The sequence below is a fragment of the Harpia harpyja genome, chromosome 2 (genome assembly GCF_026419915.1).
Source record: "Harpia harpyja isolate bHarHar1 chromosome 2, bHarHar1 primary haplotype, whole genome shotgun sequence".
NCBI classification, from domain to species: domain Eukaryota; kingdom Metazoa; phylum Chordata; class Aves; order Accipitriformes; family Accipitridae; genus Harpia; species Harpia harpyja.
The window spans coordinates 77209949-77237435 of NC_068941.1; the positions used below are offsets into that span (position 1 = coordinate 77209949).

The 27487-nt window shown below is 39.8% G+C and overlaps 2 protein-coding genes across 2 annotated transcripts; both read left to right on the forward strand.

The window, feature by feature from the left end:
* The first annotated feature begins 3922 nt into the window (after nt 1-3922).
* Nucleotides 3923-13505, forward strand: LOC128138874 (uncharacterized). The gene is made up of 5 exons (XM_052780540.1): nt 3923-4015; nt 5937-6266; nt 7711-7824; nt 8921-9054; nt 11965-13505. The coding sequence occupies exons 1-5, from the start codon at nt 3964-3966 to the stop codon at nt 12007-12009; spliced, it is 675 nt and encodes a 224-aa protein (XP_052636500.1). The 5' UTR covers nt 3923-3963; the 3' UTR covers nt 12010-13505.
* An 8501-nt stretch (nt 13506-22006) lies between these two features.
* On the forward strand, nt 22007-26360 carry S100P (S100 calcium binding protein P). Its single transcript, XM_052811155.1, has 2 exons — nt 22007-22635; nt 26077-26360. The coding sequence occupies exons 1-2, from the start codon at nt 22498-22500 to the stop codon at nt 26224-26226; spliced, it is 288 nt and encodes a 95-aa protein (XP_052667115.1). The 5' UTR covers nt 22007-22497; the 3' UTR covers nt 26227-26360.
* The last annotated feature ends 1127 nt before the right edge of the window (nt 26361-27487 follow it).

Consider the following 27487-nt stretch of genomic DNA (forward strand, 5'->3'; position numbering starts at 1 on the left):
GGTAATTGCATGGTCAGTCCCAGCCAAGCAGTAAAGGATCCTACAGTTGCTAACTATGGGCACCACTTTCCCAGATGTCAGGTTGATATGTTTCTAGTAGGCTGTGTTAGAACAAATCCTACAAAAACTTTCTGTATGCAGGATACTATAAACAGGAGTACCTCATTACCAGCTGGTTTATCTGTTGGGCCTTTTCTACTTAAATTTGTGGAGACTTTCTGATTTAAAAGAAAAAAAAAAACAACAAACCACAGAATTTTATCTGGAGTTATTTCAGTGCAATTGGCCATCAGGGAATAATTTGCCACTGGAGGCATCCAAGACTGGTCTGTAAAAAGCATGGCATTCCTGCTGGAAGAAGATGTCGTTGCATATTTTATATGTTCTTTTTCCTGAGAAATCTCAGCCCGAGGAAATGGAAGCCTGCAGGCATTTAAATCTCTGTAGAGGGACCCATTTAGTAATCATCCTTTTTCTTCTCTCACATGTGTCAAGATAGTGAGGAGAAATATTGCAGTGCTACATCAAGACTTGATAGAAATCAGGCCACTCTGTACTTAAATACTACTTTAAACCATACATCAGATGGGACACAAAAGAAAACAGGGTGAATGTAATGTTATAAACAGAGGAAAAAGGCACGTATGCATGCAGCATACTTGTGCTATGGTAAATAAGCTTTGTTTTTAATTTTGGTTAGAGTTACAGAAGTGGAAGAGCTAGGAGGAGGTAGCAGAGCACTTGGGTGTTGGGGAAGGAGAGGATGTGAAGAGCAGTTGGGGTGAAACTGATAAAAGAAGTCTGAAATGCAGGTCTTTTGATAATAGCTTATTTTGTCCACAGCTTCTGGCTGCAGAACCTCCAGGATGCTGCTTTTCTGGGTCTTGTGGGAGATCAGTTCATTTTGCCTGGAAACCTGAATTATATTTGTTCCATCGTTCTATGTAGTTTTGAGGAGTAGAAGCATGAATGTCCTCAAGAACAGGTGGAGTCCTATTTGTGTCCAGGAACAGAGTGGCTCTCGGTAAATCCTGTTTTACCCTCTCCTTTTCCAGTGCCCAAGGCCACTTTTTCATGTTTTCTCTGTGGGCTCTAGGCTCTGCTGGCTCTAGCATTGCTCAGCATCTGATACGGCTTGGGTAGCAAAGACGCGAGCCTCAGTTACAGAGTAGAAAGGGAACTGCTTCCAACCACTGAAGATGCCAGGTTTTGCCCCTACTTGGCAAACACATGGTCAGGTTTGTTATAGTCCACTTTCAAATTTTCATAACAAATAAACGTAAATGGTTTTGCTCCATCTTCTTATTCTATGCAGCAGAGCTACAAACTCATTTGACTACCCTGAGTTTCATGCATACTCTCCTCAATGCTGCTGTAGATTAATAAACTTTCCCAGATGACAGTAACACCTCAAAAATGCTGCTGTCTCATTAACACTTGTGTTACAAGCTCTCAAGTAAGTCTGACATATGCATAAGGAGGAGGGAGGGGGTTTAGGTTTTCTTTGTTTAAAAGTTTCAAATGTATTTTTCAGTATGCCTCCACTGGTGTACTTTGAACGCCATGGAGAAAAGTTTTGGGAAGACAGATTTGTGCAAAGCATCCAGAAGAGACTGGCTGTAACTATCACTGCCACTCCAAGAACAGAGTACCTCTGTGCTGAGCAGCTGCTCTGCAATCATCTCCAGCACACAGGTGTGTAAAATTACACATTTACAGAGTCCAAATGCATCGATGCCGTTCCCAAGGTTAACTAAGATTAACTTGCAGAAAGAACAGAAAACTTAAAAAGATCTTTCTGTTGTAGATGCTTTCCTGACCCACATAGTAATTTTGTGTGATGTACTTATCCTAGCAGCAAAGCTAGCTTAAGAACTTCTGTCGCCATATTTTTCCACCCACTCAGTAGTACTGTAATGAGACTTTGTGGGGTTGTGAAGTAACCAGGGCTAAAAATAAACCTTGTTCCCAACCCCTTTTTCTGTGTGCTAGTTCATTTCATCTCTGACACTAGATGCTTTGGATTAGAACAAAAGCATCTTCCAGAGTAAATATAAGCTGCTATCAGCACTATTGAAGAAGCTTCACCTAGTTTCTAGACAAAATATTCTGCATGCTGGAGCTGCCAGCTGCATAACTCAACACTAAATGCACAAATGTAGATACTTAAATACAAGAGAAACTAGTTTTTCCCTTGAATATACACATGCAAACTTCATTTATTCTACATCTTTGATCACTAGTACCAAACATAACATGAATGTTAGTGCTAACAGAATTATTTAGTATAATTAAATAACATCATTAAGTATAAATTATTTGCTTTAATATATCCTTTCATTCCCTTGAATTTAAAGGTATTTGTTATGTCCTCACTAACTCTAAAAGGTGATAACTAAGTCAGCTGAGTACCATCAGAAATGGGGATAGCCTACAGCACTTTTTGACGTTTATCTTTGCTATTGTCTCATTTTTAATTTTACTTGGTAGCGTAAATGACACTGGAAACTACTTCTGTAAGGTAGCTACTAAGAAGCAGGTGAGCTGATGCATCATGCTTTTGTTGCTGACAAATGCAAAGGAACAGTGCTTTAGGCTTTCAGTGGGGCTCTGTCTTCATTACAAATTGCAGTTCAGCTGTTCTGGACACCTGCCCAGTGCTGCTAAAACTTGATGTTAGTTCTAGGAAATTTTGTGCTTGACAGGTTCTTACAAGTTCTTAATTTAACTTATTCATGTTCTCAGCTTTCTATTCATGTTTCTCATGTTTCTATATGATTTGATTTTTTTTTTTTTTTTTAAGTTCTGTCATTGCAATTTTGATGTTACCCAACTGAATGTTTTTGTGGGACAATTTTGTCTGGCCTGGTACCTTTGCATTTGAAACACCTGTCCAGGGAATAAGACTGGGTAAGTTGAGAAAAATGGAAGCAATGTTTTGTCTTCCACTTCTCTGGCCAGGCAATGTAAGTGATTCTGGGTTGGAGCCAAAAATCAGTATTGGAGAACATTAAACAACATATAGTTATCTATATTTGTAGAATTTTTTTTAATAATTGAAGGCAAATGAGTTTCAACATGGGCCTTAACTTGATGATGTAACTATAGATCATTTTATTTAACGCATGCTTATAACCATCCTGAAACAAGCCTTAGTTAACATACATGGCACTGGTATTGCATTAATGCAACTGCACCTGTAGAGGTAATAGTGAGACGCATTGCGTACACAGCATAGTGTCCTGGATTGTTTCCCACTGATGTTGCAGGATGTTGGGGCCACTGCGAGTGCAGTCTTCAAACTCAGTCTTCGAACTCAGCCTTCTTCCATTGCTCCTGCCAATGGAGCTATGCTACTGTTAAAGCAAAAGTAGGAAAGTCCTTTTCACAGGAGGGAAGAATTTAGGCAAGATTTCATCAAGATGACAATGAAATGTATGATAAAGAAAGATAGAAGTAATACTTGGCATCAATGTAACCTAAGTACAATCGTTGCCTCTTTGGATGTGGATAAGATTCATCAGGTGGGCTGGAAGAGGCTACTGACAAGATGTACACACTAACTAAAGAAGTCTAATCGTCATAAAATGCCTTTAAATGAAGTATTGCAGAAGTGCAGTGGCAAACATTCACGAGACCACTGTAAGTATGGAAAAGCAGTTCTTTATGTCATATCAGAAGAGAGGCTAATCTAGTGTTGAAAGGTAACCAGTTAGGACACAATTTAAAATTTAAAGAAGAAATGTTCTGATTTCAGACAGTATGGCTGGCCTTTAAAACAGACACATCTATGACGGCAATTTCAAAGAGTGTAGGCAAAATGTGGGTTGCATTTAGGTTATTATCGCCCTCACCACATGAGCAAGAGGAAGTTAGGCTAAGAATCTGACATGCGTTCATTTGTCATTTTGCTGATCTTTGACAAAGACACCCTCATGCAAGCGCTAATCATAATCCTTCACGATGATCATAATTTCACTGAAACTTCTTTTAACAATGTGTTTTAGCTGCTCAGGTAAGTGCTGTTTATTTTCTTTGTTTTGTTCATAGTTAGTCACCTGTAATTCTTGAACTGGATTTAAAAAATCTTTTCACAGTATATCCACCTCAAATACTTGTGTGTGAGACAAGGAGAATGTTAACTATATTTTCATAATGCTGAAATAAAAATTAAAATATATGGGGAATCAAAAAGCATTTTCACAAAGAAATTGTTGTACACCCAAAATTATGTTAGCTTAATGCAAGCAGCATTTTTCTTAGGCCTTCAGACTTTAATATTTATTGTGACAAACACTGAACGTAGAATTTTAAAATGTTGAGGAGGTTTCGTTCTGGATCACGTAGGTACTGAAATACAAAGCAGATGAAGTTTCATGTTTCTTATTCAATACAAATTGCACTGGATAATACTGAAGGTGTTCAGTATAAATTAAAAAACAGAATGAAAGAGAGGGAGAGATTAAGAGATTAAGCAAGGGCAAAAGGATTTTTTCAGTGATATTTTTCAGAAAGACACTAAAGTCACAAGACGGAAATGTAGCACAGCCTATAGCACAACTGCATTTTAAATGACAAACCAAATGAAGAGAAAACCTGAAATTAGTGGTCAGTTCTTTGACACTTGGACAGCTTCTAAGTTGTCATTTACACACTACATCAATTCTTTCCCTTATTTATCTGCTTACCCCTATACTGTCCATATTGTTTTCTGAAAGATGTTGAGTGCTGCATTGTGGAAAAAACAGAGGTGCCTAACTCCTTTAGGTGTGATGAATATGTGGCTTTTTCTAAGGGCAAAGGAAAAAAGTTTATTTGCATAATTCTGATAAAACTTATCAGATGCCATTTTAGGACTAGATAGGGGCAAAATCATCCCATTACTTATATGTTGCTGTGAAATATGCCTGAGTTACAAACAGGATAAGATTTGGAAGAAAATAATGCAGTTTACTCTCATTATGAGTAGCTCCTCACTTTAATAGTATGAATACTAGAAAAAAGGAAGTTATAATTCTTCACGCAGCATATGCAATTAATGGTTTCAGCAGTCACGGGGATAGATTTTATATGATTAGCACTTTTGTGATAAGCATCAATGCCATTAGAATAAAAAAAAGTTAGCTGATATCTACACAGTGGTTTCACTTCTGAAGAAAATATTTTGTACGGTATTGCACACTATCTCATGTAGATCACTTTGCATATGGACAGTGAGTGGTAAAGAGATTCAAAGCAGGAAAGAGTAAAACGGTTGATTTCCTCTGATACAGTCCGAGTCAGCCTTAGCTAGAAGCCAGGCAACAGACCTGATGAGACAACTGTGGTCTGCATGGCATATTGTGTACTTCTTAAACTAAGGAGGTGAATTTGATTCTATAAACCACTTGTCAGCAAAAACTTAATGAAAGAAGTTTAAACAAAATTAAAGAACCCACCTCAAAAATGCTGTACACTTGTCACTAATTAGAAGCAGTGCAGGACAAGAACTCCTACACGGTGAAAGAAATTGTGGATTTTTCCTTCATTTTGATGAGTCTTTCACTATTCACTGATGAATCATTCTGAATTACTCCTTTTGGTCGTTCTTTATCTGGCAGACAAAGTGTTTAATATGCTTCAGACTCAACCTCTATTATAAAAGCTTTTTGTTGAAAATAAAAAATAAGTATATCAGCGAGTACACAGAAAATCTTCATTTATTGCGCACAAACAATGATGAAGGGCTTTAGCACACCAGATTAAAAGTTTCCTTTAGCCAGAAAGTAATTGCCATTGTTCAAAGGAGAAATGGGTAGTAACTAATCTTAAAAATTAATCTCGTAATGATTTTACAGTATTAACATTGTTTTAAATACTGTGATTGTAGACATTACGGCTGTGATGTCATCTCTTTGCTGCTTTAACTTTTAAATCTATGTGTATTTCTCCACTAGCTACAGGTCCCAATAATTTAACAGTCATCCAAACACCAACAAAAATACATGTGTCAGTTGGAGACTACACTGAAATGACCTGTACCTGGGAAAAATCTGTTGTGAGGTACAGAGTAAGCTGGTATCTTGTTAATAAAGAGAACGTCACCAAAACTATATCATCAAAACTTTTCTATGTATCCAACGTCACCCGTGAAAGCAAGGATGTGCTAGTGATACAGTCTGCCAATGTAAATGACACTGGATTTTACTACTGTGAGATAATTATTGAAATACCTTTCTGTAAGAAAGTATGTGGAAATGGGACAACAGTGATAGTAGAAGAGAAAGGTAAGCTAGCAAGAACATATGCGTGCCATTTAACTTGTCATCATAAAGATTCTTCAGTTTGAACAATTTTATACTTTTCTTCCCTCTCCCACATCCTTCTTTCAACACTGTGGATCTCAGGATGAATGAGACAAACACAGAGAGGACCTGGACAGCTCTTAATAACAATTGACTTAAGCTCTCTGCCTTAATACCCCCAATGTAGTGTTTGTTCTCTTCTACAAGGGTTTGCTAATAGGAATTATTAGTTAAGGTTTACAAAAAAGCTGTGCATCAGCTGTGTATTTCACAAAAGACCCAAACACAATTCCTCCTCAGAAGGGATTTGGTAGGCTAGATGTGAGACAGTGAATGAATTTGCCTTGTGGTAAGGAGTGGCTGAAACACTGAATGGAGTAACCATGTGATTAACACGTACCCTTTACTAACCATTCCATTTTTTTATTACAAGTTCCTAATAAAAAGTGGGAGATAAATCAACATGGAAGATAGAGCAGTATGGGCTCTATATTTATAAGGATTTGTGTCCATAAAGTTGTTACGACAAAATGTTTTGTATAGGCTGTGTCTCCTTATTTTATTATAGTCATATGGTAACCTTTACAGGGGAGCAATTTAAGGTCTCAATTCTGAATTAAGCATTGAAAAGCATTAATATAATGAGTATTCAAACACAATTAAGTTTTTCAGTGATAGGATTGAGGTATGTTTCACCTTAAATTATGAAAAGAATGTGACATACCTAGAAAACAATTTACATCACTTCTGTTACACAACTGTCTCAATACTATGCATCACTTCTTGAAGATGCTGATCTCTGCCTCTCTCTTTCTACCTCTCAACTGTAGTGAAAGACTGGGGGACTAGCTCTGACTAGACCTTTAACATTATCAAACATCACTCGTATACCAACTAGTCAAGTCATGGGAAGTAACCTTTCTGTTCATCCAGCACAGTCCAGTTTTGGACACTATTTTACACTATTGGCCAACTGGTAGTCCAAAGAGAGGCACAAAAATGATCAAAGATTTAGAAAACATCAGTGGCAGAGAATGAATGAAGTAATGTTCAAAATGGGGGGAAATGAATGTAAAAGGCTGTTAAAGAGTTAAAATAATCTGAGCTCCTAAAATGAGTTAAGTGATCTGATCTCTTACTTGGTCAAGTAGTAATAGCCTTAAAGTACAAGCAGAAAAGACTCAGATTAGACACCGGGGGGGAAAAACTGTCAAACTGCAGGAGCTATAGGAGGGATTGATGTTACTGTTCATCAGGCGTGCATCCCTCAGGAATGGTATAGATGACCTTGCACTTGGGTGGGGGGATAGACTGATTCACTCCTGAAGTCATTTTTAATTTTAAATTTTTTTTTTTTTGCTATGGTGGTGTTCTTCTATTGGATCTTTGAATAGTACATAACTTTATTTGAAACATATAATTGCAGAAGCTGACTCATTGAAAAAGATACATTTGACAATATGGGTCATCATTCCCTTCTTAGTGGCAGTGGGAAGCTTGTTTCTTTGCTACAAAACCAAACAGCACTCAAAACTTTCTGGTGAGTGACAATATTTCCATTAACACATACTTTCTAAGTTAGATGTTTGTTTTGAAATGGCTGGACAGGTGCACTTAAGAGGCATCACTAAGAGGAATTTTAGTGCATAACTTTTGCTCACCTGGTCCTGATCTGCTGAGGGCACCTCAAGCTGAGAGGAGGGATCGGAAGGCTCAGTTTGTAGTTCAAGTGAGCGTTCTTGCAGCCACTTGCCTCCATTATTTTCTTTCCAGAAAGAGTGAGCACTTAGACTGACCTGTCTAGGATATGGAAGGAATATCAATTCTGGTAATTTCTTAGCAGACTGAAAAAGTGAGGAGCCAGAACTTTGCTCTGCATAATGGTCTTACTCTAGGTAGTGACTGACACCTGGAAGTGACATCTGAAAGACCCAACTTTGGGGACTTTGTTCTAAGCTATGTTTTTTAAACTGCAAATTTTTTTAACTAATGATTAATTTTTGTTTGTTGCAAAATCCTGAAATGAAGGACAGAAGAAGTCACAAGAAGAAACAGTGAAGGGTACAGGACAAGTATAAATGTAGGGCATCTGTGGGCGGTGGGTACAGATCAGTGACATATAACCTAAGGCAGCCTCTTAAGTAACTGTAGCATGAGTATTATGGTTGCAATGTGAGGCTTACTCAGCTTGTGAGCTGTCAGGGCTATAGGTGGAATATCTATGACTTGAGATGCAATTCCACTTGAAGATTAAAAAAGCAGAGGGAGAGGATTTAGGCAAGTGAAAGCTCCTATTTCAGTCGCTGGAGTTGACACAGGCGTGGATCTTGAGGCCTCTGTATGAACTGACCCATGGCAGATGTCTACTTAAGGGTGAGCTGATCAGTTCTCTTGGTTGGTTTCCATGGCACAAACTCTGTTGAACAGAACTCCATTGATTAAGGGGTGTTCAGAAACCTGAAGATAGCTGTTTCCATCTGCAAGCTGAATAGCGCTCGAGCACCCGTCATCAAGGCTAGCTGTACAAGAGCTCTGCACTCTTCATTGCAGAGCTTTATAGTACTCCGATAGAGTACCAGTGTGACTCTGGAAATGGACAGTAAGCAAGCAGTGACTGTAACTTGGTTTTTGCTAAGGTTCTGCACAACTTCCTGTGACAGCAGGAAGGCATCAGGAGGAGCAGATGCTCGAAGCTGCAGAACTTCATGGGGGGAATAAATCCACCAATGAAGCAGCTGAGGAAAACTCATCATGCAATTCTGCTGAATGGGTAAGTGGTTTATAAAAAGACTCTTGCTATGAGAGAAGGACTTTCAAAATGAGGCACTGGGGAGTGTGCCGAACAGAAAGCTGCCGTTCCTAGGACGGCATCTTGCTATACATGAAAAAGGTTTAAAGCAAAAATTAAAAAAAAAGAAAAGTTTTCTTGCAAGAGACAACACTTAGAAATAAGAAAAAAGATATTTATGTAGTAGGAAAGTACTGGATTCTGTTGTTATATTTAATGACACTCTAAAATTGCCTGGAGAAGAGGGCAGCAAAATGTGGAGAATATCAATATAGAGACTGAGTGAAATAAGTGCAGAAGAAGTAAAAAATGGCAATAAAGTCCCTTTACATATAATTGTATACCAAGCTCAAGGGGCTTGGACCAGCTTTGGCTCATAGGGCCATTAGATCAAGCAACACTTGCTGAAAGCAAGTAGCAGATTTCAGGCACGCTCCTTTTTCCAGGCAGTTATTCATCTTTTAATTACGTTAAAACATAAGGTGGGCAAAGCAAAGAAGCCCTAATTTAACGCTTGCATATGCAGGCGCAACTTCCATTGCAATCAACTGGACAGACTTGGATAAGCCACACAGAGGTGATGTAAAATGCTAAAGCCCATGGTCACGACTGCAGTTACTGAGCTTATAGATTCCTGAATTCTCCTGTTAGAGAACCTAGCTTCAGTCTTGATTTGGTCATATTGGTACTGAAATCATGGTGAGAGAGAATATCAGGATGCAGGTAATAAAACAGTAATATCAATCTTTTATTGTGCAATAGTCATCATTCTAAAAAAAGAAAATGTATACCTGGGAAAATTCATTCCCCATATGTAGATTCCCACTGAAGCTAAGAGACTTGCTTTTAGAGGAAATATCATAGTAGAAAATGATAAAAATACAAGGCATGAGATGGTCTGGTCATTGTAATAAAATATTCTAATTACTAGCTATAAATGGGTAACTCTTCTACTTGTTAATATTTAATGAAGATGTAAGAAAACAAGGTTGAGAATGAAAAAGCAAGCATCAGAGGTGGTGCAGAGTTCGTTAATAGCCATTAACTGCTCAGAGTTTGTATGGACAACAATACTCATCCAGAGGATGTGTGAATACAATTATAAAGGGTCTTTTGTTGTTGCTTTATAATTTAGCAGCTGTTAGCCACAGTAATGTGTCATGATATAGGTTCAGTGTTTTCTTTAATGTAACAGACCTTTTTGCTATTTTAAAGAAAGCAGAAAGAGTGATTTCATAATGGTATCATTTTAAATGTGAAAGCATAATTGGATCTTATAAATCATTCAAGAGATCCAGTAGATTAGTAAAGCCAGTACATACGATGTGCAGGGACCCTATATTTCAAACAAATTAAGCCAGTAGTGATGAGCAAATATTATGGTATGTCTGGAGTTGCACTCATTGCCTTTCAATTGTGTTGCAGAACATCATCGGTTTAATTTTTTTTTTCTGTTTGTGCAAACGTAAGTCTCTAAAAAGTTCACACTAGTTTTTTACGTTGCTTACGCTTTTTTTTTTTTAAGCTTGGAAATTTGCTGTACATTCTGGGTAGGTTTGGGCACCATTTCTAGAACAGCGAAAGTGAAGGTTCTGTACGCCTCTGCAAGACTATTTACAGTCTCCAATTTATGTCATGTTTTTTTCCGATTCTTGGGGTTGCAAAGGCAATCTTGTACACAGAACTTGAATCAAGCCATGGATTTTATTCTCACCTGTATCATATGTCATAACAATGCTGAGCAATTAGGTCAGGTGACAACACATAGCTCCAAGTATCTAAGTTAGCTTAACCTGAAAGTGAACATCCCCATGGCAAAGCTGGCCACTGTAGTTGTGCTTTTGCTATATAGCATTTGTCTCTATCTCTCCGGAGATTCATCCCATATTTCCTGACTTCAGATGCTCAGAGAGTGTTTCCCAGACAGTTCTGCCAGCTGCAGGGGAATTTGGCCCTTGAGGGAATTCTTGAAGCAGTTGATGATTTTTTCATTGCTAAAAGTTCTGCAGGTTCCAGCCCATATCTAAGTGCTGCTGTAGCATTAATGCAAACTTCCAGCTCATGGAACCACACAAAAAGTGCACTCCTGAGGGGCTCTGGTTGTGCAAAAGTGCACAGAAGCATCACCCAGATTAGTTGGCTGTACTTACCGTGCCTCCTGTTTGACATTCAGCCAGCCGGTACCTCTCTCTGTTCTGAACATCTTTCATTAAAACAAAAATAGTTAACCCCCATAGTAAAGTATAAGTGTGAAGACAAAAAGCTACCACTGCATGACTTCCACCTTTTAATTGTTTTATTCCATGTCAGCCTGAGAATTTGATTTGATATGTCTGTGAGCACAGGTCTTTGTGCACATTTCAGGGAGAACTTTAATTCTCAGGTTTTGCTAAAGGACTTACCTGAAGATCCCAAATCCTACATGTGCTTAGGAAATGAAAACAGGATGATTTTTGCACAGGCTAGAATAACATCTGAATACCGGAGCAGTTTGCTGGTTTACTGCATCAAAAGAGCATCCATCCAGAAGGAATTGTGTGATAAAGCTTTTTGGAAATACTGGAGTTAAATGATTAAGGGGATAAAAAAGCTTTGTCATTTCAGATTTCATAGAACCTGGTTTACACTGGAACTTGACATCTTTGGTATTCTGATTAAGTACGTTGTGCCTGGTACCTAATTAACTAGGAGAATTGAATCCAAACATAGGAAGACTTTGCCTTTCAATGTTAGTATCAAGACACTCTTTCCCTCTGAAATTATAACTCCATGGCCTGTGTTTCTCTCTGTTCCCTCGGGCTGTGCTAGATGCTGTGTCTTGGGTAAAAGTTAATTTTAAATAGACTTTATGGGTAAAAGTTATTTTGACTGGAGTTTTCTTTGCTTTTTAAGGCTGTGTCTACGCTTTATGAATCACTTGATTCTTTTTTGCAATGAATCAAGAAGAAAAGATGACAAATCCACTGTGACTATTGTATCCAATGCAGCAGATGAGCAAATTTCACAAACTAGGGCAACTGAAAAGTCTAGAATGAGACAAGGATCTGCCATCTACTTTGACATTCAGAACTAAAACGACGACATCATAAACAAAATATGGCTAAACAACTATGAAACTGAAAACAATATGATAATTTGCTGCTGAAGGATGGATTAAGTGAATTTCCTCTCAGAAGCATGTCAGTGGGACAATATACAAGAAAAAAGGTTGGTTCCAAGCAGTCTCTGAATGTTTTGTCACTAACAAAACACTGTAAGGAGCTTGAATTTGGAGGGTATTTCATTTTAGAAGACTGTCTTCAACTCTTCCCTCCATGTCCAGAAATAATAAAGGATGTATTATACTTTGAAAAAGTCTCCTCGACTGAACAACATTCTCCGACAAAAGCTTTTCTTCACAGCCCATGTATAAATAGCAGAATGTAGAGAAAAAAATGCGCGTGGTGGTAACCATTTGACTGACTAGACAGTACTACGCATAGGATGGAGTCTGACCTCTGAAACTATCATCACTGCTGACCACATCATAGCCAGAGTGGTATGCCAGAAAGGATTACATTCCTGTGGAAAGGGACTGTTAGTGTTAATTCATTCACACACTAGGAAAAACCTTCCAGAGAAGGTAGTCTCTTATGCACAATGAAATACTAGGTTTAAATGAAGCTATATATATTATTATGATGTATAATTATTCTCTAACTGTTGGAGGAGGGGTGCTTGGAGGAGATGGGAGTGTTAACACTTGTTCCACTTTTGCCAGCTCTAAAACTTTAAAAAAAAATCACTGAAGAAAAATCAAAACTGAAAATGTAAGTAAAACCTGCCTTCCAAGGTCTGAAGAGAGGTGAAGAGTATTGACAGCAAAGCTAATGGCACTTGTCCAAGGACTGCTGAATACTAAGAGCAGATATCTGAAATGTGAATGTATTTATGTACCAAGGTTACTTCATCTTCTGTTAAAGTTTTTTCAGAGCTTAGCTGGAGGTTAGATCACCTTGCCAGCAAAGCAGGGAGAAACGACTTCACTGCTCAAGAGGTTTGTTACAGCTTGTACCCAGGCAGTGCAGTAGATGCAGACTAGCTTTCCCAGATCCCTTACAAACAGTTTGCCTAGTCTAAATGTGTGACTGCCTTGCTACCCAATATTCTGTAATGAAATCTTTGAGGCCGTACAGCATGGCTCGTGCTCTGGCTCTGTCTGTGCTATAGTGACTACAGTTCACAAAGCTACCTCTCAAATTACTGTAGCTTGGCTGTGGCTCACTGTTTGGTGGGGATCCCTTTCCTGGGCTATTCTGTAACCCGCCCTGAATGCCCTTCTGCAGTGACTATACTGCTGTCCGAAATGTGCTGTAATCACTGTACTGTGAACGTACCCTGTATGAGAGAAACTTTGTTATAGTACATCCCATTGTATTTATGTACAAATTGAATAAAGCAAGAGGGTTTTCTTTTCTTCCTTTTGAAGTTCAGTCACTTTAAAATCTCAATGTTTTTTGTCCTGAAACTCATTATTACAGATTTGTTTCCTTTACTGCATGGTGACACACTGCCACATGCCATATTCCTTTGAGGATCACAAATGAGACTCTGGATTTCCACAAACCCTGTAACTTTGTCCCCTGCACAAGAAAGTCATAATCAGTAAAAGGGATGATGACCTTCAGCACAGGTCCCTGATCAGGGAAGCTCTTAGTTATGCACCAGCGCTGTGAGTGAGTGCGGTAAATTTTGGTCTTCCCATATCTTACTGGTTACTTCTCTATTTAAGCACAACGAGGACACGTAGAGCATTCAGGGAATTGTTAAAGGAAAACCACTAAATTTGGAAATTGCCACCAAGCCACAGTTTAATAGTCTCCAAATCATATTTTCGTTACAACACTACTAATAAAATTGTTGATTAAATGTGGTTCCTACCAGCAAAGAATGCTGCCGTATTAACAGCTGCTAATATTTTGTATGCTAACATGGTAATTTCCAACATCTGGCAGTTGAAGACTACACTCAGTTTATCATGACCTATTTTTATCTATGGCCAACAGTGGCTATGAGCCAGCAGAGTATTTTCAGAGCTCCCGCTGGCTGTCCTACTCAGTCAACAAGAGTTTGACATCTATGCATCATGTGTATCATCTCTGCTTCTGTACCAGTTGTGAAACAACAAACCCTGATGAGGATTTTCCAGGGCAGACAGACTTCTGCTTTTTCTTCTTCATGGTTATTTTGGTAGCTTTAAACCAAAAAAGAGCTCTGTAATTAACCTCAGCACACATTCTAGTGTTCAGTATGATCTCAATTTTAACTATCTGTTCAACTGTTTAGTATATCATGAAGCCCATCTGCCTAATAACAGACCTTGAAGAGAATCCTGAGCCTTTGCTTCTAGCCAGTTTTGGTGGTTATTCTCTCTTGAACAGGCTGCTGCAAAGTGGTGGTTCCATTCCAATTTGATTTGAGGTTCAAAGCCCTGTGTTAAGCATGGGCTAAAATGTGCTAATTTAAGAGCAAGGCTGGCACAATGTATTCTTAAAGCCTTGTATGTGTTCTGCCATGCTTTTAATGTCTCATCAATGTACTTGGCTTAGTCATAGTCCTACAGATGGGGCTCCTTCTCTGTTTCTGTCACACTCATGACCCTGGATTGGAGAGCTAGTATAGTCAACTCGAGACTATGGCCCTGAACTTCCTCTCTTCCTGCTCCATTGCACAATGGTCCAAGGAGTTGCAGCTCAATTAATCTACCTAGCACTTAGGCAGCTAGTCTTAGCAATTGGGTACAGATTATTTCAGTCTAACTTGAACCACGCTTTTTTTCCAAGCCCTGGGTTGCGGTTCTTTCCTCTCATAGCATCTGTGGAAGAAGAATATGGAGCAGGTATTCCCGGCTCCGTTACATCAAGGATCCTCAGTAGCAGGCAGGAAGATGAGGCGCCCCAACCAACGTATTGGCAAACCAGTTGTGTTTGTGTGCAATGCTATGACTAATGTTCTCATGCCTGATAACGGTGCTGTCAGAACAGCAATGACGTTTACTTGGTTGACTAAAACTTGTTTGAAACCTCGTCTTATCTAAGGTGGTTTCTCTGTACTGCTGACATCAAAACCACTGCAAAACTGCCACTATTCTCAAAAATTCAACAGCTACAGCCCAGGCTTAAATCAACTTAAGGATGTCTTCATTCAACGAGTTAAGAACACTCTCAGTTTAAAAACACTCCTCCATAAGGTAGGTGCAACTCTGGAGATAGGCTAAATCTATACATAAAGTCTGATCTATGCAAACAGGAAGGGTTTTGTTTGAATTGTAATTCTTGCCTAGTTCCTAGCATTGCTTGGGAAACAGAAGTTGAAATCAATACCTTGTCTGGACTAAAATGTTTTTACCTGCTTCTCTATTAAAGACTGCGATCTTCAAATAGATCCCAAATTTAAGGAAAAATACCATCCGAGGGGAAATTAACGTGTGTCATGGGGTCCACAGGGCCCATGTTTTCCACTAACCTAAAGCGGATGTTATGTTGGTTTTATTCTGCCTTGATGTACTGTGCATTCAAACCCAAATGCAATTTTGTGTGCTGCTGCATCTGTTTCACCATCAGACTCCAAATCAAGATATATTGCCGCATCCTCTATAAATAACAGCAGAAATAATAGAAAGTAAATCTATAAGATAATCAGAATTTATTTTTGCCATCATGCTTGTCTTGGCTATTTATAACAAGGGCAGCTGTAAAGGAATTTTTTAATTATTATTTCTTTTAATAAGCGGTCTTGTCTCAGTATTTTGTAAACAGAAAACCACAAATAAAACTGACAAACAAATACGCAGATCAAAAGAGCATTAACCAATTTCTCTGACCAAGAGAAAGGACAGGTGATAATGTATAAATGCTTCTCATTTCTGCATAATACAAAATACTGAGATGGGAGGAAGGATTTTGATGAACTACTACATTCTAGTAACAAGGCTTTGGCTAGGTTGCTGTGGTCTGGTGCTGGGCACTGGTGGATTTTCTTGGCCGATAGGATGTGGCAATGATTAATTCCTTGTCCTTTTTCCAGAGAATAGCTAGTTGGCAGGCTCAGCAACATCTTATACAGCCAGAGCTGCTCTTACCCAAGTTACTTCATAACTTTGTCTCAGGAAGTATTCAACTCCACAGAGGTAGAGGAATATTAAAAGGATGAGGCAGAGAGGGAGTAAGTGTTTAGCATTATTAGCAGACTAAAGATAGACAGAGTTTAAAGAAATAATTAAACAACATAAGGATTTAAAATAATAACAAGGAACGGGGTCTTTCACGTACATCTGCTCTGACGTGCTCTATGTTCTATTACCTGCTGATGTGCTTGTCTTGTCCTAAAGCTGAACGATCGGCTCCGTGAGCCAGGAATGCTGTATCTGTACATTGCCTGGCATAACAGGATTGCAGTCCACGGTTGGGGCTTCTGAAACTGCTGTGGAAATAAATCATGAAAGCAAGTAATAGGTATTGCTCCCTTTTTTACTTTATAGCTTTTAATTCTGGAAAGGAAAAACAAGATAAGCATCTCTAACGAAGACAGCAGAAAAAGGTCAGGTATTAAGGTGACAGACGCTCCAAAAATACCAGCAGGCTGACTGGGTTTGCTCGGATAGAATAAGTCTCCTTCCTCTGTTTAGCAGCTGTACAATATTAAACACAATTTGTCCTTTTAAGTGTCGTCTTAAATACAGACTAAGCTTAAGCTAAAGATTCTAGGTCTAATCTAAACAGGGACTGCTATTGAGGAAGAAAAGAAATCGAAAGAATAGCTACCATTTCATTCAAGCTCTGCAGGGAAAAAATGAGCCGATTGCCTCTGGCTAGAAGAGTAACAACTGGTTTCTCAGCTCGCCTTCAGCTCTGCAATGTGGTAGCAAAGCTATGTGAGCAGTGGGCATGGGCACTGAGCGTGAGGACCTCAGAGAGGCACAGGCCATTTCCCAGACACCATCACCAGTAATTGTCACACAAATGGCTACTCTATTAAATACACCAGTAGGTAGTCCATCTAGATAGATTTAAACACATTTAAAAGATAAATGTTGGCCAAAATAACGCAACTCCTATATTTATATCCATGACCATGTTTCCTCAACACAATCAAGCATCCTCTGGCTTTAGGTAAGAGTCTGTTCATGGTTGGGATCCCCCCCTCAAGTCAAGGACTCTCCCAGTTCTGTGGAGGTCTGTTTTTTATTTCCCTGTTTGTTGAAGGTCTTCTCTTTTTCTGATAAGCAAAATCTGAAGTTAAATTGTCTGTTACAAAAGCATGCTCTGGTTCCCACTTCCCACCCCATGTTTTAGTATTTCTGAGCCTGGCATGCTCATTTGCTGCCCCGTTAACAATGACAGAACAATGTCAGTGTTTGCCTTCTGAAAAAGCCCTACGTCTTCTTATCAGTTGCGCTACGCCCCGTGGTTACTTTCTGGAAACCAAAAGCAGCCAGCTCTGTGAAATGTGTGTGCCTCAGAAACTTCCACTCGATCAAGTTGCCTTGGAAATCTTCCTGACAGTGTATATGGACATCACCTCACTTCACACTCAGTTCTGTGATAGCAGGTCAGCCCTTCTCATTTCTTCAATGCAAGCATAAATTAATATTTTAAAATGAAAAAAAAAAAATTTTTAAGGTGGATGCAAAAGTTTTTCCCTGATGTCTTGCCTGCACAGACACTCAACAGGAGGCCACTTTCTCTTTGGGATTCCTTCCCTCTGAGAAAATGTTTTTGTACAATAAAGCAAAAATAGTATTGCTTGGTTCATGAGAGCTTAACACAGCCAAAATACTCTTTGCATACAAAAGTCCTTTGAAAGCTTTCTTGGAATTGACTCAGTCATTCTTGTGTGTCTTTACCTCTCTCTAACAAATAGGAACTTCCCTTAAAAGGTTCACTCAGTCTGTTTTAAAGTTTACAAAACAACCATATCCTCTCACAGATAATGTTTTTTCTTTTTTTTCTTTTTTCTTCCTTTCTTTTTCTTCTTTATCTTCTTTTTCTTTGTCCTTTTCTCCCATTCTTTCTGACCATGCCACAGAACAACTTTTTGTGATGGTGACCACAGCTCAGCATGACGGCCCTGTATCTGAGGAGGATTTTATAAGCATTAAGGTAGAGCAAATGATAATTGGACTGCCTGTATGAGACCAGCTGAGGAATCGCGGCACTTTTAGAAATCATGACTAAAGCACTTGAGTGGACAATATTCAATTACCTTAGGGTGTAACCTCTCTTTCTGTCATTACAATAAAAACCAAAATTAGTCTTGGAAGCCTTAATATCATAAACCTTCAGATGGAAGTATAAAAAACCCTGTAAAGATTAGCATCCAGGAAATTATTCAGTCAAGGACTGAAAACTAGACAGAAGTATTTACACTGTAAATAGTAATTTATTGGCTGTAATATATTCATTGATTTTACAGTCTAATATGGCTATGTCTAGTGCACTAATAAATGTATTTGAGTAGAGTCAATATACAGTGATGAAAGTATGTTTCCCATGGTACAGCTTTGCCAAATGACAGTGTTATTACCCCAAGCCTCAACTCAGAAAGTCAGACGGCCAGTCTTCCCCATTTTACCTGCCTTTAAACTTCACTTAAACAGTATGTGAACTTATTAATTGCATTTGTGAAATATGTTTTAAGGATATTTTGAGAAGTAAATGATAATAAAATAATGAAAACTTACGCGTATGTAATTTACAGAACCTATACAGCATCACTGAACATCACGCTGTGCTGAGTACGAACTCCTCTTCTGTCTGTGCCTCGTCAGTGCCTGTTTAGTCTAATCTTTCTAACTGTGTTTTGCAAAATGGTGTAGTAACTGCATCATTTAATCACTAGACGTAAATAAATTTACCATGCGTTGTGGAAATGAAATGACCTTTAAAAACTGTTAACCAGACTTAGAGGAGGTTTTCAGAAGCAGCGCAAAGGAAAACCTTACTCTTTAGTAAATAAAGTGTGTTGATACTCTAAGTTCAACAAACAGTCCAGGACACTGGAAAATTTGAGGGTTTTGATAATTTTGTCTCAGTGTGGAACATGCAATGCTTGTTTATGGTTCAGATGTTATCCTCTTGCTAAGAGAAAAAATAAAGTGCTTTTTGTACTGCTGCCAAGATAGATACAACTTAAGAAAAACAGCGAATTCATCATTTCAGGTTGTGTTTTCTTCCTCCTGTGCTTCTTCCATTCAGATACATAACAGATTTGTGGAAATTGTCAAAAAGTCCTTCTCATGTAATTTCCTGCATCTTTTGGAATAAGCTTTAAGGGATGATAAGCTCTGTTAGAAGTTTAACATTTCAGCTATCCCACTTCAGCTATTCAGCTGGCTGTGACACAAATGGCTCTTTAGAGTAGAGCTCATAAATGCATTTATTCAGACTTTTCCAAAACAGACGCTGCTGCAAAGAGCATAGGATAAAATTTATTCTCTAAGAGCAAATCAGCACAAGGTCACACAAATCTCCTGTAAGCCTGAACATCTGGCCAAATGCCATAAAATTTGAGTATATCTGAATGGGTTTTGAAAATTATGTGTGTGACAGTCCACATTTGTTTCACATAAATAATTTAAACTTTTGGCCCAAGTGAGGAACAGCAAGACCTAATTCTGTATAAACCCTCAGTAAATACTCACCCAAGCTATTGCCTATACCATTCTTCAAAGAAAGAAACCTGAAAGCAGCAAATAATGGATATTGTTTACATTAAAATAATGATATAAAATTTAAAGAAACCCACAGAAAATGGCTTATCTTGCTGGGGAACTGGACAGATGGCCTGACATCAAAACACTGTTTGGACTCCTGTGTGTGCCTCCTATTTGTACTCTCCTTTGTTTTTGCAAACAGTTTTAATAATCTGTGCCTTGTGCACAGAATTGCTATTTTAATGAAAAACAAGTTGTAAGAAAATATTTAAACAATACAAAAAGTGTGAATTGAAAAGTCTGAGCAGTACTGATGTGTGTGTGCACATGCATGAATACAAATATGACACATTAAAAACAAACAAAAAAAAAGCCAACCAGGCAGTGCTACCATGGTGACCTTTCAGCTTGTAGAAATTCGAGCCCTGTAGTTTATTTTGTGTTTTAGCACTTTTGGAGCCGTCTTTTCAAAAATTGTGTGTCACCTGTGTTTGCAGAGGAAAATGGGTCAAGAATGAGGACAACTTTTCTGCCGAGTTATGTGGCAAAGGTGTGGACATACTGACATATCCTGTTGACTGAAGGTGATGATCTCCCCCTCTGCCTTTTCAAGGCACTTTTTTCCTTCTTCTGTATAACTGACATCGATGTTCATGATTCAGTCATGAGAATGCATGAAGCAGACGTTTTATTTTGTTAGGTTTTCCTTTAGAGGGAGGAATTGATTTGTCTTTAATGGCCATGTTTAATGTTCATGTTACAGATATAGGTCAGAAAAGGACAAAGAAAAGTTCCTGGCACTTGACACACCAGCAACTGCCATTGTGTGTGTATGCAAACATCAGATGATGTTCATAGCTAACAAGGGCCAGTTGTTTGCTTTCTTGTTCCTTCTCCTGAAGGAACCCCACAGGTTTCAACATGCACTTTAATGTAAAACCTTCAAAATTCACTTAAAACCCTTACCCACTTAATGTAAATCAGTTGCAACTATGTCATGAGGTTGAAGTCACAGGAACAAATAGTTCTCATGAACTGTTTGAAAAAAGCATACAGCCTGAGATGTTGCCATGATTTTCTGGGAAATGCAAAATCACTTGTTGGAGAATGTAAGACTGAAAATCATGGCGTTTTTGTTTCAGAAAGGTAGTAGATTTCCATGTACTTGTGATGTGTAGTCTTGCTCTGAGATATTGTAGGTGTTACAGGACAGATTTTGCCTGGGGAACAGGTGGCTATAGACGTCTGGGAGAAAAGAGTTTAATTTTTAAATTTTTTCTCAATTAAAACCATTTTTTGCTAACTTGTCTATGGCATAACAAGTGGAAACTTATCTTCAAGCATTCAGAGGTATGTCCAAAGACATCCAAACTCAAGTTTAATTTTGGGAATCCACAGTCAGAGTCTTCTATAGAGATCACTGCACCCTGCGGTCCATCAGCATTATTCATGCATGATGCCCTCCTTTTGATAGGTTCCCCCAATAATTTGCTCAGAGTGTGTCCACTCTGCAGACCCTAGTATAGATGTAACTCACCTTAAATGAGCTCCTCCAGGTCTAGCATAGCCACCTCGAGTTTGAGAGAGGCCAAGTTACCCTGCTGCTTGGCCAGAAATTTTAACTAAAACTTGTTCAAAACTCAGTGTAGCTGTAGCTGAATCAGCTTCCATCACCTGCGTTAACGCTGTCCCTGTACCGCTCAGCTGCCAGCTCTGACCCTCAAACAGCTCTCTTGCGTGTAGATGCAGGTCCAGTGTGCTTGGCATTTTAATGACGGGGGACCACGGTTTTCAGGTGAATCACAAAGTTCATCAGAAGCCACAGAGGACCACGGGACTTCAGTGACCTTTTGTTTTCAGTACAGTCCATTCTATTGCAAGGTTTGACGCTGCGTAGGGTCAATAACAAGTTGTTTCACTGCAGATCAAGATGGATTTTGATACTGGCTGTTTGCTCAAGTTTCAGATGTATTCCTTCAGGTATCCCCACGTGAGCAAGTCCTTTGTGGAGTGGCTCTGCAAGGCTCCCTTTACTGGCCCTGGAGAGATGTTGGTTTATCAGACCTGTTTCAGACATCCACTCTGGCCTGAGTGCAAGCCCAGGGGGACAAAGTTAGCTGTCTGCGTCGCAGACCTCTGCTTTTGATCTGGTGAATCCCACCCCCAGCGTGTGCTAGTGAGCCATCTGCTCTGCAACAAGGTCCTCTGCATGGCAGCAAAGGCAGTCTATGTCTGCTCTTGGCTCGGCACAGGCAGCACCTTGCAGAGCCCCTAACTATGGTTGTGAAGGAGAAGCGAGATGCTCCTCTTCCTCCTGAGCAGGCTAGCACATGCTCTGCTGAAGCTGGGCTACCAACCCTCTGCTCAGATGGGGATATCTGAAGGAACAAATCTGATTCTTGAGCAAACAGCCAGTATCAAAATCTGATTTTCGTTTGTTAGTCACACTGTGTATCTTGAAGGAGAGGCTGGTTTCTACTGGTGAGCAACTGGTTGTACCGGCCACGCCAGGGTGTTAAAGCTTGAGTTTTGAATAGCTGTCAGCACAGAGGTGTGTACTCCAAGCAGAGCTCAGATACGGATGTTTGCTAAGGGATAACTGTCCCTTTGGTGTGTGACCATTGATTGGATGGGGCAGTTGCATAAAGAGCCCAGACTAAGACCAGTCTCCATCCTCTGAGAGAGCCCTGAGGCTGTTCCTGTTCAGAAGAAAGCCAGACTCCAGCAGCAACATGTCTCAGCTGGAAACTGCAATGGGAATGACCATTGCTGTCTTTGACAAGTACGCAAATACTGACGGCAACAGGCAAACCCTCAGCAAAGCAGAACTAAAGACCCTCCTGGAAAAAGAGCTGCCAAACTTCCTCTCGGTAAGAAAAGAGCGCAGCATCATTTCTGTGTAGTGGGTGCAAGGGCTGCCTGCAGACACAGGTTTTAGTACATTATGAGGGAAATGATATCTGGAAATATGCAATGGTTTGTAGAAAAATTTTAAATAAAAATGTCTTTGCACATACTGTATAAAACCAATTCTAATATTCAGGGCCATTCCCTGTTTACTAAATTCAACACTCACATTGTCAGCACAATGGCTTTAAAATAGATTGGGTTTCATCTTCAGAATTCACCTACTTTTTCTGTTTGTCACTGGATTTATCAGCTCATGTCGTGTTACAACTGCTGTGAAGGTAGTTATGTTGTCAGCAATTGAAGATCTTGATTGCAGATGGGGAGTCTCTAGATATTTATACACTTGCTTTCTCTAGGTATTTATACTACATACGCAGTATGCTCATGAAAATTATGCATAAACAAGAACAACAGATGTACACAGAGCAAACTGGTTTGCATTTGTCTTAAATAGTAAAAGAAAGACCTGAACAAGTGTTTTACAACATAGAGTTGTATGTAATCATCAGGTGCATTGAAGGAGGTTTTATAAATATATATATATATATATATATATATAAAATTTCTCTTAGTAGGTATTCAAAATGCTTAATATATTACAGTAAAAGTTCTAGCTAGCTGGGAGACAAAATGCATTTCATTTTCAATTATTTTTTTATTTGCTTCCCCTCACTAAAAATCCAGAAAACACTTTTAAATGTCTTGTTCTTTCCATACAGGAGTAATGTTTATCTCTCTGTACAGTTATTCTTAATTGCAAAAGCCTAGAACCAAATTTTCCAAATGTGGCTGCCACTTTTGGTATCGAGAATAATTCGATTTTTCAACAACTTTTCCAGTGCACTGCAGCCAGGGTACTTGATACAATTTGGTATCTTTCCATGCAAGCTACCTGAAATCACCCTATGAAATCCTTGCCTGCTGGATTTATGACTCACAAATGAAACACAGCTGCAATATTCAGAATGAGAACCTGGATGGCTCTGGGGGGGATAGATGAAAATGTCTCTGAAAAAACTCTATAACCCAGATCAGTGGTTGTGACCCAACAGCGTCATCGGAAGCGTCCTGTTCCTGATCATGGAGCTGTATGTTACCTGTAGCACTTCCATGTAAAGAAAAACAAAACCAACAACAAAACCACAATTGTAAGAGAGCAAGGAAATCCCCCAGAAACTTGACATTTGGTCTAAATAAAGGTGGGGAGCCGCTGCGCTAGACAACTACCAAAAGGGATGATGCTCAAAGGTCATTCTTGACGACTTTTACTGGCCAGGCACCACCTTTTCCGGTTCCTCACAGCTGCTCTTACTGGCCCTACTTATTTCCTGAAACTGCTGGAAAAACTGGAATTTTCCAGGAAGAGGATTAGCTGAATGTCCTCTTACGTTCTAGTCTCCATCTCCCTTTCCCATTTTACCTATTTTAGAAAAAACCAATTATATCAATTTTTTTTTTATTTGCAAGGATGTTCTGGGAAACAGAGTCTTTTAAATACTCATGTGTATTTCTGGTCTTAGAATTGGTTATAGCTGACACAGCTCACAACTACCTGGAGAGGTCTTGAATCAATCAGAGGCAGAAATGAATCCATACCACAGGACTGAAGGACTGGACTCAGTTATAAAGAGTTTCCAAAAAATAATTCCCACGTGCATTTCAGAAGTAATTCAGAGGCTAAAACTAGTTCATGTATTTAACTAAATAATTTAAAATATTTGCTTATAAAATCAAAACTGATAGTAATTTGCAAAGTGAAAAGGAATAAACCTTCCAGACAGAGTCATCAGTCAAATCTAGGGAACTGGTTCAATTTTTAGTGATTTTAAAGGTGCATATATTTAAAGTGAAACATGAAATTACAGAATGAGAAATTTAGTTATTTAGACAATGATCAAGAAGTGCCTTCAGATTTCAGTTAAGGTAGTACTTCTTATTTTAAATTCATGGAAATTTTCCAAAAGTTTATATAATTTCTTTCTAGTACAGTATCAGATTTTTTTTTTGTTTCGCTTCAACAAAATTCACATGGTTGTTCATATATACGATAGGTATCTACTGCCATCCCCTGTTTATTTTTAAAACTGCGTTTTCTAAAATCAGTGGAGATAATGGGTGCCAGGACTCAAGCAAAAAGCCCTCCTGTAAGCTACTTTAGAAAAAAAACCTGCCCTTTTTTTTTTTATATTTTGGCAAAACTAAAAAAAAAAAAAAAAATCAGTCTCTCTTTAATTGCATGGTGCCTTGCTTAACAGCAACCTCGAGATGTACTGGTTCAGTCAATCCATCAGAATTATGACAACATTGAACGAAAAGGATTTTTCTGATATTTTTCGCTGCCATAACTCAAGCTCAGCATCACGCTTGCTTCAGGAGGTGCCTTCCCGGGCGCCAGCTCCTGTGAGCAGCTTGTGCTGGGCACCAAGGCCAGAGAGAGCACTCGAAGAACGTTTGAGGCCGTTTGCATCTTTGCTGGGGCAGCAGTGTTTAATGAAGCTTAAATTTGACATTTGCCCCAGGAAATCATCACTTTGCAAAACTGCAAATTGCCCGAGCTCCAGCCGAGCCCTTCCAAGGCAGCAGATGGGGAATGCATGGCAGTTAATTCAGCTGGGTGATGTCCTCAGGGCTTTGCATTACACAGCTTTAATCATGATAAACGTTTTAAAAGTAGAAAACGTGCCTCTCCATGGCGGTGCATGACTGCAGCTCTTAGGTGTAATAAACCCAGGAGCACATGCTTTCGGGGGGGACAGCGGGGGGCGATGGGCTGGCTGCTGTTGTGCAGAGGGTGGGAAGATGTGGGTCTGTGCCCATGCTACAAGGATGCTGGGACTCGCGCATGGTCCTGCTGTCACCCAGAGCCCCCAGCCTGGGCCCGAGGCCGGCGGAGGCACGAGTTCCCGCGGGAGGGATGTGCTTTTCAGGCAACCGGAGGAGATGTGTGGCTCCCACCAAGATGGGCAGGCGGAGGTACCGCAGTCCCACGTCCCGTGCTGGGCGCTGAGCAGTTGTCTCAGCCAAACACGGTGCAAAGGACTTCATGGCTTTATAGCCAGAGATACTATGCACAAAACAAGCAGACAGAAAAAAAAAAGTCTCACTAGCAGAAAACATGATAACCTGATATTCTGGGCAGGCCTATGGCAGGGCTGCATGCAGGAGCCGTTACACCCCCATTGCATCCCCCCACCCACCTCCCAGGCAATTCAATCGCAATCCCCCATGGAAAGGTACCAATGTGTCTGAACTGGCATCAGCCTCACGCTCCCCAGGTGCCCCCCCCACCTCAGCGAGGGCCCAGAGCCCCACCAGGACCCTTGTTTGGGATGCGGGTAGTGATGCCGCTGCGGTCAGGTTCGTGCCGCCTCTCACTTCAACCTGCTCTTTTTCTTTTGCAGTCAGGGAAGGACAAGGATGCTATCGATAAAGTCTTCAAGAACCTGGATGAAAATAGCGATTCCCAAGTGGACTTCAAAGAATTTGTCATCTTTGTGGCAGCTCTGACTTGCTGCTGTCACAAATATTTTGAGCAGAAAGCAGCCAAATAATGGCTGAACTGCTCACAGAAGCCATCTTTGCCTGTGCTCCATATGCTAGTGGTATGGCTCCCTTTACTTCTTCCATGTATCGCCATGCAGTTTACAAGCATGCTGGGCTGTAAAAATAAATCCTACTGTGCTTACTTCCCTGTCTTGAATGTTAATTTCTGCTTGTCTGTGGAAAAGCCTGGGTTTAATGGCTCCCACTAACTCATATTGAGTAGTTTCTCTCTTTTTCTGCTTTTTAAAATTCTATTCTTAGCCAAAAGGCTCAGTATTCATCCCAGTGTAGAAGCTGCACAAGGGTAAATGCTGCTGGAGCCATGAATCAGCTGCAGGCTGCTTTTATACAGCAGCATCTCTGGGCTTCAGCTGACAAAGGCTGCAGCCTAAATCTGCCCACACGTGTGCCACCACGGCTGTTTGGGACCAGGTTCACCGCAGCTGCCTTTGAGCCTGTTTGGTATTCTCAGCTGTGTGGTTGCGGCAGGGCTGCCATGTAGACTCCTTCTTGGTTAAAAAATGAAAACAAGCCCAAACACTTTTTTTTTGCAGCATGGAGGATTCTGTGCAGTTTTTTGTGCTGGTGAACCAACTCAACCAGCTCATATGGGTTTACTTCCTATAGCATAAGGCTTTTGTATCAATATAATGATATTACTCTACCATTGGCAATGTAGGTAGGGTTGTACACTATAACCATTTTATTTTAAATAAATTTGAATACCCCCCCAAGTAGCATGTCATAATATTTTTGCCTGAAGCAAGACTAGTGGCAGCAATTATTGCTTCTTTACCTGAAAAATGTCTGTGTGGAGAAGTGGAAGAATTTGCTTTCAGTGGAACAGGCAAAAGACATCAGCTGTGACTCTGCAGCTGGAGCAAGAGTGAACCAGTCTGTATTCTGAAGCACTTTTCAGGTGAGCATCCTAGTGCAAACTGCAAAAGTATCAATTTTAGTGCCTTTATCTTCAGAACGGTCCTGCTTGGTGCTATTCCTGTCTTATGCCAAGAGCCAAGTCATTCCCTGTCCTACTGCATGCGCAAATGTGCTGTGCAGGTAGAGGTGCCACAACTCCCTGTGCAGCTGCACACCGGTTTTGTGCAGGGCTCAAGCTCTGGCTGGAGGCCCCAGGAGATCACGCAGCACAGCAAACGTAGGAACAAGAGCTCCAGAGGTGCACAGCACTGCTTTAACCGTAAAAACATTTTCCTCTTCCTGCTGAAGCCTGGTACAATGACCTAACTGACCACAGTCATATAACTGGAG